Genomic DNA, 16,827 nt, shown 5'->3' on the forward strand with positions numbered 1-16,827 from the left:
CTGAACTCAAAACTGGGAATTGCATGGGGCTGCTTGATTGTTATTTTTGTGTTTGTTTCTATGTTTCTATCTTTGTGCCAGTAGTTTAAAAATGTATCTTACTGTTAAAGCTTGCAATTATACATATGCCAAAAGCAGTAAAGAAATTGGTTGCTTTGTCTGGCGTGAAGGAACCTTACTTGTCCGGATCAAAACCCTGTTTGACATGGCTGTTAGCAGGACTGCAGGGTGAATCCCTCTCAAGACCATGGAGGCTGTTTTTGCAGCAAAGGGGAATTAAATCCACATTACTCTTGATGTAATGTTCAGATTTTGGTGTGCATAAACGTTTGGCCACAGAATTAATTTGTATAACTCTTAGCTGAATCACCTATTTAATAATCAGGATGAGGTCCACATACTTTTGGTCGTATAGTTAAGTGTACATTGTGTACATGGAGAGAAGCTATTAAAAAAAGACTCAGATGGGCAGAATATGCCACAATACAAATGATTATATAGACATTTTATTAGAAATATGACACATTCATTTTGTGCTCTGAAAACTGTACATTAACAAAAGACCCAGGGAACTAAAAAAGATTGTGGAGAGGGGATGGGGGAAGTGAAGGGGGGGTCAGATACTACACATCTGGAGTGACAGTCAGTGATATTAAAACACACACTGTTACAAGAAGTTACAGAACACTCATTAAGTCCAGTAACCTGACGAGATTTGGGGATTTTATAATTGCAATGATTTTTATAATAAGAATAATATTCCCCAAGCACAGTAAGAAAGATATTTATAGGCTAAAATTCATTGTGTAGAACTCTTTTGGAAATAATTACAACGCTGTACATCAGGACTCTGAGGAGTGAGCCTTGTGCTTTCTCTGTGTGCAACCAACGTTCAACCACATATACTCTGCAAACTCATATACTCTTCATATCTATTTATAAGATACAATAATGTATAGTGTATAATTTATTCCCCACAGAACATCTGAGTGCTCTGTGCTTATCTCACTTCCTCTTTCTTCCTGTCATCGACACCTTCAACAGTTCTGTCATGAAGTGTGTCAAGGCATCGCAAATAGCATCACGGTTTCATGCCACGGGCACAGCGCGACCACAGATGGGCGATGTGCCTGAGAGCGGCAGGATATGTCCTTCTTCTATCTGTCGAACTGACAGTCCATGTAGAAGGTCACTGAAGGACAGATTGTCTCTGACTTTGCTGTTGTTGACTTGCACAGAAGCCTCCGCAGATGGTCGGTGGATGGTTGGCTGGCACATTCTGGGTTTTGGGTGGCACTGATATGGGTGGCCTTGGCTTGGGAGGGTTGTGTGGTAGAATCCTCGTTATGCTGGGATGGCATGGGTCAACCTCTCATTAACAGTCATTATTAGATGGCTTTCGTCAGTGGAGTTCAACAATGAAGATGCCGCCCATCACAGGAGAAGCAGCACAGACTTGAGTAGAATAATAATAATAACAATAATAATAATACACAATTAAATAATAAAGACATGGTATGTTGGTTTTAAAATGAGGTTTTCCAGTGTCTACTAACTTCCCAATTTCTGTTTGCTGTCTGCAAGGTATATTTGTGCAGATGTGTGCAAGTGTGTCCCAAGAGGTGTCAAAAACTAAGAGCTGTACGTTCAGGCTCTTCACACTTCCAGTCTGGATATTGTTCACCACCTTAGGCAGCCATTTCTCAAGCTCCTGTGAAATGATAAAGCACCCCTAATGCCATTGCTGCACCAATCTGCTTCCCAATCTGGGTAATTCCAGGCTGTTCATACGGCAGCATGTCCAAGCCGTGTTCCCTTATTGTTATTTATGATTGACATTCCAGCATCAAAATAAAACAAATTGTACATCGCCCTGTTTCATTCTGCATTCTTTCCTTCCGTATTCCTCTTACACACATCTCACAACTCACTCTCTCTGCATATCGTTCTCTTTTCCCTGACAGTGGAGTTTTTTTGTTTTATGCCTCTGTGCAGATCTGCAGGCCGTTCAGACCTCTGTCTGCAGGTCCATAATCTCCTGGCCCACCAGTGGAATGGTGGCACTGGTCTTTTCCCATTCGACAGCCTGCAGTTCTAGAGGAGAAGCCTGCAGTGGCTCCAGCTCCTTCCTCACCCATGAAGGAGGTGAATGAGTCTTCCTGATGCCCTCCCATACCCGCTTGCTGGGTGTTTGCTGTTTATCCTGTTTCAGTAACAGACAGTGAAGAAAAAAACATTAGCAATGTTTAGTTTACAGGATTGTGAAGTGTAGAAAAATGTTGGTATTCTCATCCTAATTTTGAAAACCTTCCCAACATGAAACACTAACATTACATTCCCACCATTAGCTATTGTTCTTTTGATGACCGATTTTGGGCATTTGCAATGTTGTTTTTAACCAATTGTTTGTTTGTTTGTTTATTGGGATTTTAACGTCATGTTTAACACTTTGGTTACTTTCATGACAGAAACGGTAGTTACTCATTACACAAGTTCATCAGTTCACAAGGTTATATCAAACACAGTCCTGGACAATTTTGTATCCTCAATTCACCTCACTTGCATGTCTATGGACTGTGGGAGGAAACTGGAGCTCCTGGAGGGAACCCACGCAGACATGGGGAGAACATGCAAACTCCACACAGAAAAGACCCGGTTAACCACTTGTAATGACAGTAATGTTAAAGGTGTTTGTCATGGCTCTACAGCTTTTGTTGTTTTATAATAAGGTGCTTGGGTGGCCTGGGATACAGGGTTCGAATTCCCAATGCTGCTGTCAGCTGGTGGGGTGTCTATGTCCAAACATGATGGTCTGTATCTGGGGGAGTGGCGGAGACCCTGCGATGGATAGGCATCCTGTCTGGGCTGTGTTACTACATAGCACCCAGCGATTCCGGTAAAAGACCCATCGTGACTTACCAGGACAAAGTGGTGGTAAAACATTACATGATTATTATTATAGATTATTATATTATAGATTCTTTATTGATCCTTTGCAGGAAATTTCTTTGTTACAGCAGCTCAGACAACAGTCAACAACAACTTCTTGTATACATACAACATTAACTTACAGTGCAAAAACAAGCAATAAGATAAAAATGTACAGTATGGTACTATATACATGTAAACTTTTTATGGTGCATGCATAGCATACAGAAGTAAGTATTTCTTATAAATGATTTATTTGAATTATTGTGAACTGTTAAACAGTCTGATAGCAGTTATAAGAAAGGATTTTCTGTAACGTTCAGTCCTGCATTTAGGAGGAATCAGTCTGTGACTGAAGGTGCTCTGTCGAAACACCTCCAGGGAGTGAAGTGGGTGTGAATGGTTTTTGATAATTGAGTTAAGCTTTGTGAGCATTCTTAAGTCTGCTACCTGCTGAACTGAGTCCTGTTCAGACCCCACTATGGAGCTGGCCTTTTTGATCTGTTTGTTTATTCGGTTTGTGTCCATTGTTCTAGCACTCTCACCCCAGCAAACCACTCCAAAGAAAAGAGCACTGGCCACCACCGACTGATAAAAGGTGCACAAAAGGGGCCTGCTGATGTTAAAAGATTTCAGCCTTCTTAAGAAGTACAGTCTGCTCTGCCCCTTTTTGTACACCGTCTCCATGTGTGTAGACCAGTCCAGCTTGTTGTCCAGCTGAACTCCAAGGTACCTGTAGCTGGGTACAAGTTCCACCTCAGTTCCTAGGATAGTAACTGGCTCAGGATCCCTCCTCCTCCTTCTAAAGTCCACCACCATTTCTTTGGTTTTTGTGATGTTTAGTTGTAGGTGGTTGTTGCTACACCAGTCCAAAAAGTCTTTAACCGTGCCCCTGTATTCCTGCTCACATCCTGCCTTAATACAACCCACGACTGCTGAATCGTCTGAAAACTTCTGGAGAAAACAGTTGTCTGAGTTATATTGAAAGTCCGATGTATACAGCGTAAACAGGAAAGGCGACAGGACTGTTCCTTGTGGGGCCCCCATACTGCTCAAGGTTTTAACAGAGACACAGTTTTTAAGTCGCACAAACTGTGGTCTAGAAGATAGATAGTCCAAAACCCAGGAGACTAGAGCTGGTTCCACATTCATCTTCAACATCTTTTCACCTAGCAGTGCAGGTTGAATAGTATTGAAGGCACATGAAAAGTCGAAAAACATAATCCTCACAGTAGCGTCCACACTGTCCAGATTATTACTCATTGCTTGAAATTTTCTCAGGCAATAGTCACACCTTTTTAACAGACATACAGTGTATCACAAAAGTGAGTACACCCCTCACATTTCTGCAAATATTTTATTATATCTTTTCATGGGACAACACTATAGACATGAAACTTGGATATAACTTAGAGTAGTCAGTGTACAGCTTGTATAGCAGTGTAGATTTACTGTCTTCTCAAAATAACTCAACACACAGCCATTGATGTCTAAATAGCTGGCAACATAAGTGAGTACACCCCACAGTGAACATGTCCAAATTGTGCCCAAATGTGTCGTTGTCCCTCCCTGGTGTCATGTGTCAAGGTCCCAGGTGTAAATGGGGAGCAGGGCTGTTAAATTTGGTGTTTTGGGTACAATTCTCTCATACTGGCCACTGGATATTCAACATGGCACCTCATGGCAAAGAACTCTCTGAGGATGTGAGAAATAGAATTGTTGCTCTCCACAAAGATGGCCTGGGCTATAAGAAGATTGCTAACACCCTGAAATTGAGCTACAGCATGGTGGCCAAGGTCATACAGCGGTTTTCCAGGACAGGTTCCACTCTGAACAGGCTTCGCCAGGGTCGACCAAAGAAGTTGAGTCCACGTGTTCGGCGTCATATCCAGAGGTTGGCTTTAAAAAATAGACACATGAGTGCTGCCAGCATTGCTGCAGAGGTTGAAGACGTGGGAGGTCAGCCTGTCAGTGCTCAGACCATACGCCGCACACTGCATCAACTCGGTCTGCATGGTCGTCATCCCAGAAGGAAGCTGACGCACAAGAAAGCCCGCAAACAGTTTGCTGAAGACAAGCAGTCCAAGAACATGGATTACTGGAATGCCCTGTGGTCTGACGAGACCAAGATAAACTTGTTTGGCTCAGATGGTGTCCAGCATGTGTGGCGGCGCCCTGGTGAGAAGTACCAAGACAACTGTATCTTGCCTACAGTCAAGCATGGTGGTGGTAGCATCATGGTCTTGGGCTGCATGAGTGTTGCTGGCACTGGGGAGCTGCGGTTCATTGAGGGAAACATGAATTCCAACATGTACTGTGACATTCTGAAACAGAGCATGATCCCCTCCCTTCGAAAACTGAGGAAGCTGAAGGTAAAGGTGATGGACTAAACCCAATTGAGCACCTGTGGCGCATCCTCAAGTGGAAGGTGGAGGAGTTCAAGGTGTCTAACATCCACCAGCTCCGTGATGTCATCATGGAGGAGTGGAAGAGGATTCCAGTAGCAACCTGTGCAGCTCTGGTGAATTCCATGCCCAGGAGGGTTAAGGCAGTGCTGGATAATAATGGTGGTCACACAAAATATTGACACTATTTGGACATGTTCACTGTGGGGTGTACTCACTTATGTTGCCAGCTATTTAGACATTAATGGCTGTGTGTTGAGTTATTTTCAGAAGACAGTAAATATACACTGCTATACAAGCTGTACACTGACTACTCTAAGTTATATCCAAGTTTTAGTTCTATAGTGTTGTCCCATGAAAAGATATAATAAAATATTTACAGAAATGTGAGGGGTGTACTCACTTTTGTGATACACTGTATATATGGACTGGAGTTTTAACACCTGTGCAGTGTTCAAGAAAGGACAGAGTCGTTTGTACTTTCTGAGGAAACTGAGGTCCTTTGGAGATTCTACAAGTCTGTTGTTGCTAGTGCCTGCTGTTTTTATGCCCTGTTATGTTTAATTGTGTTGTTTTTTGTCTGTCTTCCCCTGTGTAATTTGTACTGTAATTTGTAAATTGTAACTTGTAATTGTGTAATTTGTAAAGTACTGTGACACTGCAATTTCCTTCGGGATCAATAAAGTGTTATCTTATCTTATCTTATATATATTTACACACACACAAGGGATCTTCAAAAAGTTTCTGCACTTTTATATTTTGGTTGGAAACGGTAAAGGCGGGAGTAGTAGTAATTGTTTGTGTCTGAGAGACTAAGAGAGAGCTTATAGTCCGGATTTAGCGCCATCTGATTTCCACCTTTTTGGATGCTCAAAAAAGCTTTAATGGGAAGAAGATTTTCATGTGATGATGAGCTAAAAGCAGCGGTGCATCAGTGGCTACGCGCTTAACCAAAAACATTTTTTGCTGATGGCATCAAAAAGTTGGTACGACGCTGGGAAAAATGCATTGAAAGGTGACGTAAGTGATGTAATTTGTTTTTAAAATTCTTAATAAATACAGTTTTTGAAGAGCCCTCGTATATCTGTAGGATATTAAAGTGAGAGAAAAGATGAAACCAGAGATAAATTGAGAAACGTACACTAAGATTGGTCTTATCGCTGCCTCCAGACGACACACTCCATCTCTTGCCTGGCTTGCTGTCCACAGGCGGAGACTCTCTCTCCTTCTCAGCGTGCTGCAGTTTTCTGTTCAGGTCCTGGAACATGTCCTGGTGACGCTTCCGTGTGTGCATGATTTTCTGTGAGAATGATTAAGAGAATGTTAACGTGACCAAATTCTCTACAAAAACACTGGGTCTCAATTTTCATGATCATGGCGCAAGCGCAAAAATGAGACATGTATATCGCTGGCATTTCTAAAAGAATTTTGGGTTTGCATGAATACATAATTAGAAGACAGAAAGAAATATTCAATCAAATAACCTCTTTTTATTTCTCAGTGGCTGACAATTGGATGATTATTGTGATTAAGATGAATGTTTCATTGTGACTTGCACCTGTACATTCAACATTTTAGTGGTAGAAAACTGGCTGGTTGACATAACCTGCATAAATGTGTTTTGACTTCTCTGCCAAATATGCAGATAAATAAATTAGGGTAATACAGCAAAAGCATAATCATGAAATGGGTAAAATGTCAATAATGAATGTAGAGAGAATGATGGAAAATAACAGGCTTGGTAATGTGTATTTGGACACTGACTCTGTGTACGTGGGAAGCATGATATGCAGAGCAGACCGCAAGATCATAAGTAGAAGTAAACAGCTTCCTCATATAACTTACTGATATAACAGATGCACTTGTGTTCTTGTATACTTCTGTTGGTATTCACTCATTTGTGAGCAGTTCTGGATTATTATTCAATGTTTCTAGGACAGCAATGCATTTATTTTAATATTCATATTTAATTATTCTATTAATTAAGTAACATTCATAGGTAATGCAGCATCAGATAATTGACATTAATGTACCACAGCTAACTTATTATTATTTATTTATTGTTTTTGATAAATTAATTCAGGTGTTTGGGTGGCCCAGCAGTAAATTACGCTAACCCACTACCCATGGGATTCAGGGTCAAATCCCCAGCAGTGCTATTGGCCGGTCAGGCATCTACATACAGACAGCTATGTCCAAGGAAGGTGGGGGTGGTCGAGGCCCTTCAGTGGACTGGTGTCCTGTCCAGGGTGTGTTACTGTATAGTGACCACTGATTTGCGGTAAGCCTGACTCACCGTGACCCTGACCAGGATAAAGCGGTTGTAAAACGTGAAATTGAAATGAGATTCAAAAAGTAGAATTTAAAGTAAATTTAAATAAGGTAGCCTAGTTATGCTAAAGTAAGCAACAGAATTCAGGATCCACTAAACTATGTTATAAAAAAATAGTAAGAACTTTCAAAACACTATGAAGTAATTTTTCTTTTTCATTTCATTTTCATGTTTTACCACCGGTTTATAGTGGTCAGGTTCCCCGGAATCACTGGGCATAATGCAGTAACATACCTCGGACAGGACCACCAGACATAGCCAATTATGTCTGCATGTAGATGCCTGACCTCAAGTTCAAGAGGCTAAACTGTCATTTTAGCTACAGCAATACATACTGAAACGAAACGCTCAACGTTTGAGTGTGTGTGTATGACTTGAAACCTGGATCCCAGTGGTAGTGGGCTAGAATAATTTTTGGTATTTCATTGAACAGCATAATGGTATTTAATGGTTTATCTTATCAACTTTATTTATTTCTGTCAGTATACTCTAAAACTTGATGCCAGCAACACATTAAACAAAAGGTTGTGAGTAAGTAATTCACCCATAAGTATTTTACCTCTAGTGCAAAACATTAATAAAAGATTTGGAATACAAAAAATCTCTTATCGTAAAGTGCAAAGGTGAAAACCAAAATTGAATTCCCAGAACCTTTAATCCCTGCCAAAATGGCACTTTATTAAATATTGATAAGCTTTAACCACATGTGGTCAAGAAAACCTCTGAAAACCCCTGTCAGCAAACACAGCTCATCGCTGCATCAATAAATGCAAGTTAAATCTCTACTATGCAAAGCAGGAGCCACATACATCAGCATCCAGAAATGCCACCAACTGCTCAAGCTCATCTTAAAACAGAAATGTGTGCTGTGCTCTTATGAGTCCTATTTTCAAATGATTTTTATTTTGTTTATTTATTAATTTTTTGAAAAAAATAGGGGTTTGTTAGTGCCAGTGGTGTGGGTAACTTGCACATGTAAAAGCATCATTAATGCTGAGGGGTACATATGCATCTTAGAGCAACATAAGCAGTCATCCAGACATCATCTTTTTAGGGATGTCCCTTCTTATTAATAGAAAGAAAATGCCAAGCCACATTCTGCAAATGTTACAACAGCATGTTTTGTTGTTAAGACAAGTGCAGGTGCTAGACTAGCCTGCCTGTTTCAGACCTGTCAGCAACTGAAAATGTGTGGCACTGTGAAGTGCAATATACAACACTTTACATCATTATTATTGGTGTTTCAGTTTACAAAGCTCATTTCCAAAAAGATTAAGACATTTTATAAAATGCAATAAAAAAAGGATTTTTTTAAATTCTCTTCAAAATTAACTGACAGAATTGAAGAAAAAATTCAAAACTTTGTAAATATAAATAAATGTAGAATCTGATGACTGTAACACACTCAAAAAAGACCACTGTCACATCACCTTTTTAGCCCTTAGGCTTGAATCCAGGCTCTGTTATGCAGCCACTGTTAAGCCCTTGATCAAAGCCCATAACCTTGTCTGCTCCAGGGGCACCGTACAATGGCTGACCCTGTGCTCTGACAAATAAAGACATTCTTCTTTCTTAATAATACTTCTTTTAATTGTTTGGTAACTAAGAAAAATAATTATTACATGTTTGCAAGTGGATTCCTTTTCCAGTTTGCTTGATACAATACTTCAGCTGCTCAACAGTTCATGGTCGCTGTTGTCTAATTCACGTGGTCTGCAGGCAGTTCAGTTCACACACTTGTGCGTCTACAATGCCATGTTGTTGTAGCATGTGTAGAATCGGGCCTTGCATTTCCTAACTATGGACGACCCCAGAAAAGACGTCATCTGGAGGGAAGCACATATACCTCTAAAATAACAAATAAATGCTTTCCTTAAAGTCATCACGGAGGTCTTTATTTCATTTTTATTTATTTATTTTTGCATGAACACCACATTGTTGGATAGCTACAGGAGTCTATGCATCTTTTGGCTAAAAAAGTTATGGCCGTATACACAACGATTGTTAGGGACCTAACTAGCCCTAAATATGTCCTTCTTCATCTTCTTTTAACCTACTCCCTTGTTTACTGCTATCCTTCCAGCATTTTTCACTAACCCCTAGATACAACCAATCATAAAACTTTATTAGAAATGTATGCCATGTTAGGAGGGAAACACACTGACACATCTCTGCTGTACTTTATACTGTACTGAATGCCAATAAACCTCTGTGTGGCTGTCTGACTCTCTGTGGCCAAAAAAATGGGACCACTCGACCACTTAAATACACTAAAGGAAAAACATATGACTTTGGACATATGATTCACCATCAACTTCAACATCAACATTTGACCTTTCAACTATATATAGCCTGTTAGTGTAAACTGACATATAATAATAAATATAATCACAGCATACAGACTACAAATTCAGTTTTTAGTATTCAGTATTAGTAAATTCAATCTAGTACTAAAAAGTGACATTGATATATTTTTTTCCTAGTGTCAGATTTTTTTTTAAATCGAACATATTAACATTACAGGTGTTGGACCTATTTTACTTAGAATTTCATCATCCTTGGTCATAAGAAATACTGTGGGAATAAAATTTCACTCTCCTCTGCCTTGTGTGCTTGTCACAATTCAAGATGTTTTTAAATCGGTTTTGCTTGATCAGTATAATATAAGCAGCATGCTTTTAATGTATAATAAAATATAATATAAATATACAAATATCTACAGGAGACAATATTTACTGACACAAAGTATATACCTGTATACTGTTGTCCAGCCATTACTGACAGTGAAAGATTTTTTCTGGTTTAGACACAAATCAGAAATATACTGGCATTATGCCCACAAATTATGCTTGCACCTGCATGAAAATTGGGCCTTGATAATAGTTCGCTTAAATTAAAACCAAACTCTGATGTAAAGGGAAGCTGTGGGTACCTCAAAATCCAACTCTGCGTAGCGTGATTTTCGTCTCTGCAGCAAATAAATATGAAAAAGACAATGTTACAATGAGAGCAAACGAACAGTAAATAAAGCCTTTTATTTGAAGATGATATGAATAGACTTAAGGAAACAAAAATCAGTGAGTGATTGAAAACTGGACTGATGAAGTAAGATGTAAAAGAAATGCATAGAAAAGCTTTCTCAAAGATGTTGGCATGAGTGTGCAATAAACAGCTTGTGACCGCATGGCCTTTCGCGAGCCTGTCTCAAAGCATCAGAGCAGAGTGTGACCTTCTGCCTACAGCTGTAGCTTTGCACTGCATTCTGGAAGCATGTTTAGCCTGAGGTCAGATGAGACGGCCTGGGCTCTGTGGCCATTTCAGTATCCATATTAATGGCTGGCTATTTAAAACTTGAACAAGATCTGACCTTTGGAGAGTAGCCTTTCCATCTCTTATGCTAAAGAGGCAAGTTTAGGTGTCTTGTTTCATTCCATTTGTACATAGTACACATTTGTACACACAAAGAAAGTAAATGATTCCTTAAAGCCTAATGTTTCCTTTACATTCTTTCTCCTGTATCCTGCATTCCATATCTAATAAGTGCACCGATTGCAATGTTCTTGGTCGATTCAGATTGCCGATTTTTTTTAACATATAACTGGCTGATTCCAATTGTGGTCGATTCCGATTTTCATTCTTTAAAAATGGTTATTCAGTGCTATAAATTTCATGATTTTCCTTGTTATTGCTTTAATTTTTATGGCAAAATAAAGATAGCAGGGGCTGCTGGCTTGTGCTGGGCTCTTGATGGCACCACGCCTGCACAGAGATGAGAAAAGAGTGCTGTCAGGGTGTGTCTCTCCGTACACAGTGCTGAGTTGCACTACACTTGTCAAAGTATAAGTGACAAGATGCATACGGCATGCTGCCCACGTGTCGGAGAGGGAATTGGTTAGCTTCGTTCTCCTCAATCAGAGCGGGGATCGGCATTGGTGGAGAGGAAGCATGATGCAATCGAGCAATTGGACACACTAAAAGAGAGATAAAGGGGAGAAAATGCATAAACAAATATATATATATATATATATATCAAATTTGTTGTTCCCGATTCCGGTCACCAGCTGATCGATTGGTGCATCTCTACTAATAAGCATTCACTAAGGTGTTCATTAGTGGACAGCAGCAACCATTATGCACTGGAAAAGAAAGGAAGTTAGTGGTAGGAAAAAAATAATACAAGAAATATATCAATTAAGAAATACATTTTATAAAAAAAAATCTAAGCAATTAAAAGAAGACCATCCTTCCTCCGAACACCCTGATCGTTTTATGATGGTGCCTTCTGGCATGTATAGTTAATGCACAGCCATTTAGAAAACAAACCCGTCACAAGCGGCATGAATAATTCAAGCTGCGTATACTCTCTTAATTAAGCTACATCGAAACAGTGTCGCAGTGGCTAAGTTTCATTCCCATACAGCCTGCAGGTGATCTCAGACTGATACACAAGATTTGATTAACACTCATCCACTGCAGGGCTCTAGAGTGCGACCAATTTGGTCGCACATGCGACCTAATTTCTCAATGGTGCGACTAAAAAAAATCTGAGGTCGCACCGGTACGACCAGCCGTTCAAGGGGAAAAAAGTCTCCGCTACTCTGAAAGTCTCCCTGTGGTACAACAGACACACATCAGGCCCAAATCATGGTCTAAACCAATCAGAGACAGTGAAGGGCGGGACAATATTGTAGCGGCGATATGTGAGCGACATTCAGCTCAGCCAATCAGAATGCAGCACCAGGTTTATACGTGTGCGTTTCGACGTTCAGTTGGTTTAGTTTTGTATATGAGACTCGCCGGACAGTCCCAGCATTAAAGTTCGGTTTCTGGAGCTAGACAGTGAAGTCTACCTTGTCGTGTGCTTTTATTCCCACACCTCCATCACCACACAGCAAGAGACCTGTAACATCCCGGACAGTGGTGAGCCGACCCTCTAGTAGCAATAGGCTAATGCTAGCGGTAAAGTGCGGCGATAGCGAAAGTAAAAACACCACAATATTTTCGTTAAGTAAAATATAAAAATAACTAAAAGACAGTGAAATATTAGAATAAGTGTACCGCAGTAAGTGCACCGCAAGTGATTTTGGGAATCTGTGTAAAAGATCCAGTAAAGCCGATAATATAATGCACTGCATTTAAGATTACACTCTAACACTCTAGAGCCCCATACACACACACACACACACACACAAATATATATATACATATAATTTTAAATATACACACACATATAAATAGATACACACATACATACACACATTTACTCTATTATTATTGTTATAAATTTTATAATAGTGTACTATAATTAGACTATAATACTATAATTAACTGTAAAGAGCATGGGAAGACCATGGCCGGCAATAGTGTATTTGAGACTGGTTCTAATACATTTCGAATTGAAAGGCTGAAAAGCACAATGCATCTATAAAACACATTACGTGCCCCAATAAATGCACTGCCCAAGTGTCCCCTCTCCCCACTGCCTTTCAGCGGCAGGCAGCAGCAAACAGATCATCAGACGAGGCCATGTTGACCATATTGTTAGTTAATCATTTACAAGTCAATATTGCCTATATGGACAGCGAAAAAAAAGTGAACCTGTAAAACTGCGGTGTTAAATGCGATGCGGTCGAAAATTAGGGTGCACCTAACTTTTGTGCTGGTGCACCTAAGAAAAAAAGTTAGGCGCACCAGTGCAACCAGTGCAAAAAGTTAGTCTAGAGCCCTGCACTGTTCTGACTGGATAAGCTGAAGGCCACCATAACCTTTTAATAAGTGATGTAAGTGAGGTTGGCATGATTTATACCATTTTATATAGTAACCCCACAAACAGAGTTAAGCTTTTTTTTAAATACTCTGCTTTATAAACTTCTACACAACACTAATCCTGTCAGTTTAACTCTTAGTGATCATGAAACCCAAAATAAAAGTTGTGGTGTTCTCATTTTAAACTGTATTCACAAAATCCCCACCTCCAATTTTACACTCAGAAAAACACCATCATCAATGAATGAACATTGTTCTTTAGAGTAGAATGATGTTTTGTTACTACTGTCACAATAACTGTATTCTGATTAAACCAGACTCCAGACTGTATTCTAATTAACCCAGACCTCAGACTGTATTCTGATTACACCAGACTCCAGACTGTATTCTAATTAACCCAGACCTCAGACTGTATTCTGATTACACCAGACTCCAGACTGTATTCTAATTAACCCAGACCTCAGACTGTATTCTGATTAAACCAGACTCCAGACTGTATTCTAATTAACCCAGACCTCAGACTGTATTCTGATTAAACCAGACTCCAGACTGTATTCTAATTAACCCACACTCCAGACTGTATTCTGATTAAACCAGACCTCAGACTGTATTCTGATTAAACCAGACCTCAGACTGTATTCTAATTAAACCAGACTCCAGACTGTATTCTAATTAAACCAGACCTCAGACTGTATTCTGATTAAACCAGACTCCAGACTGTATTCTAATTAAACCAGACCTCAGACTGTATTCTGATTAAACCAGACTCCAGACTGTATTCTGATTAAACCAGACATCAGACTGTATTCTAATTAAACCAGACATCAGACTGTATTCTAATTAAACCAGACCTCAGACTGTATCCTGATTAAACCAGACCCCAGACTGTATTCTAATTAAACCAGACCTCAGACTGTATTCTAATTAAACCAGACTCCAGACTGTATTCTGATTAAACCAGACCTCAGACTGTATTCTGATTAAACCAGACCTCAGACTGTATTCTAATTAAACCAGACTCCAGACTGTATTCTAATTAAACCAGACTCCAGACTGTATTCTAATTAACCCAGACTCCAGACTGTATTCTGATTAAACCAGACTCCAGACTGCATTCTGATTAAACCAGACCTCAGACCGTATTATAATTAAACCAGACCTCAGACTGTATTCTGATTAAACCAGACCTCAGACTGTATTCTAATTAAACCAGACCTCAGACTGTATTCTAATTAAACCAGACTCCAGACTGTATTCTGATTAAACCAGACCTCAGACTGTATCCTGATTAAACCAGACCTCAGACTGTATTCTAATTAAACCAGACTCCAGACTGTATTCTAATTAAACTAGACTCCAGACTGTATTCTAATTAACCCAGACTCCAGACTGTATTCTGATTAAACCAGACTCCAGACTGTATTCTGATTAAACCAGACTCCAGACTGCATTCTGATTAAACCAGACCCCAGACTGTATTCTAATTAAACCAGACCTCAGACTGTATTCTAATTAAACCAGACCTCAGACTGTTTTCTAATTAAACCAGACTCCAGACTGTATTCTGATTAAACCAGACCTCAGACTGTATTCTAATTAAACCAGACCTCAGACTGTATTCTAATTAAACCAGACCTCAGACTGTATTCTGATCAAACCAGACCTCAGACTGTATTCTAATTAAACCAGACCTCAGACTGTATTCTGATTAAACAAGACTCCAGACTGTATTCTGATTAAACCAGACTCCAGACTGCATTTTGATTAAACCAGACTCCAGACTGTATTCTAATTAAACCAGACTCCAGACTGTATTCTGATTAAACCAGACTCCAGACTGTATTCTAATTAAACCAGACTCCAGACTGTAATCTGATTAAACCAGACCTCAGACTGTATTCTAATTAAACCAGACCTCAGACTGTATTCTAATTAAACCAGACCTCAGACTGTATTCTGATTAAACCAGACCTCAGACTGTATTCTTATTAAACCAGACCTCAGACTGTATTCTGATTAAACCAGACTCCAGACTGTATTCTGATTAAACCAGACTCTATTTTGATTAAACCAGACTCCAGACTGTATTCTGATTAAACCAGACTCCAGACTGTATTCTAATTAAACCAGACTCCAGGCTGTATTCTGATTAAACCAGACCCCAGACTGTATTCTAATTAAATCAGACCTCAGACTGTATTCTGATTAAACCAGACTCCACACTGTATTCTAATTAAATCAGACTTCAGACTGTATTCTGATTAAACCAGACTCCAGACTGTATTCTGATTAAACCAGACTCCAGACTGTATTCTGATTAAACCAGTCTCCAGACTGTATTCTGATTAAACCAGACCTCAGACTGTATTCTGATTAAACCAGACTCCAGACTGTATTCTAATTAAACCAGACTCCAGACTGTATTCTGATTAAACCAGACTCCAGACTGTATTCTGATTAAACCAGACTCTATTTTGATTAAACCAGACTCCAGACTGTATTCTGATTAAACCAGACTCTATTGAGGGAAATTGTGCCAACCTCATTTTATTGGACCTTAGTTCTGCTTTTGATACTGTTTACCATGACATACTTGTTGGTCGCCTGGAAAAGTGGGTGGGGTTACAGGGAGAGGCCCTGAATTGGTTCATATCTTATTTTAAGAATAGAGCCTTTTCAGTGAAAATTAGCAGCTATTTCTCTTCTTCTGCTGATGTCTCTTGTGGTGTTCCACAAGGGTCCATACTAGGGCCCCTCCTTTTTTCTCTCTATATGCTGCCATTAGGTCAAATAATTAGGAAGCACAATGTCAGCTTTCACCTGTATGCTAATGACATACAGCTTTATCTTCCCATTAGACCGAATGACAATGGCTCGTTAACGTCTCTTAGCAGTTGTCTTGAGGACATAGGGAGGTGGATGGCTGACAATTTCCTTCAGCTGAATGAAAGCAAGTCAAAGGTTATCATTTTTGGGGGTTCTCATCACATTAATAGTGTCTCCAATAACCTTGGTCACTTGTCTACATGTGTCAAAACATCTATGAGAAATCTTGGTGTTATCTTTGACTCTGACCTCAGATTTGATAAACGAATCAACTCTGTGGTAAGGAATAGCTTCTTCCAGATCAGAAAGATTGTGAAGATTAAGCCTTTTCTCTGCTATTCTGACCTGGAAAAAAGTTATTCATGCATTAATTTCTGCAAGAATTGACTACTGTAATTCTCTGTATATTGGGATTAATCATTCTCTGTTGCGGCGCTTACAGGTAGTCCAGAATGCAGCAGCAAGGTTACTGACTAATACCAAGAAAATAACCCATATTACACCCGTCCTTGCCTCACTACATTGGCTGCCTGTTCGGCACAGGATTCAGTTTAAAGTGCTTTTATTTGT

The 16,827-nt window shown here is 39.6% G+C and overlaps 1 protein-coding gene across 1 annotated transcript in view; it reads right to left on the reverse strand.

Annotated features, from left to right (window-relative positions):
- Positions 1-488: 488 nt before the first annotated feature.
- The window catches only part of adgrb1a (adhesion G protein-coupled receptor B1a), a 134,335-nt gene continuing 117,996 nt past the window's right edge, over positions 489-16,827 (reverse strand). The window contains exons 28-30 of the mRNA XM_062991273.1: positions 10,598-10,633; positions 6,475-6,633; positions 489-2,203 (exon numbers count right to left, since the gene is read on the reverse strand). Of these exons, the coding sequence (XP_062847343.1) occupies positions 2,009-2,203; positions 6,475-6,633; positions 10,598-10,633 (390 nt within the window). The 3' untranslated portion in view covers positions 489-2,008. The remainder of the gene's footprint in view (positions 2,204-6,474; positions 6,634-10,597; positions 10,634-16,827) is intronic.

The sequence above is a fragment of the Trichomycterus rosablanca genome, chromosome 3, assembly GCF_030014385.1.
Source record: "Trichomycterus rosablanca isolate fTriRos1 chromosome 3, fTriRos1.hap1, whole genome shotgun sequence".
Classification (NCBI taxonomy): Eukaryota; Metazoa; Chordata; class Actinopteri; order Siluriformes; family Trichomycteridae; genus Trichomycterus; species Trichomycterus rosablanca.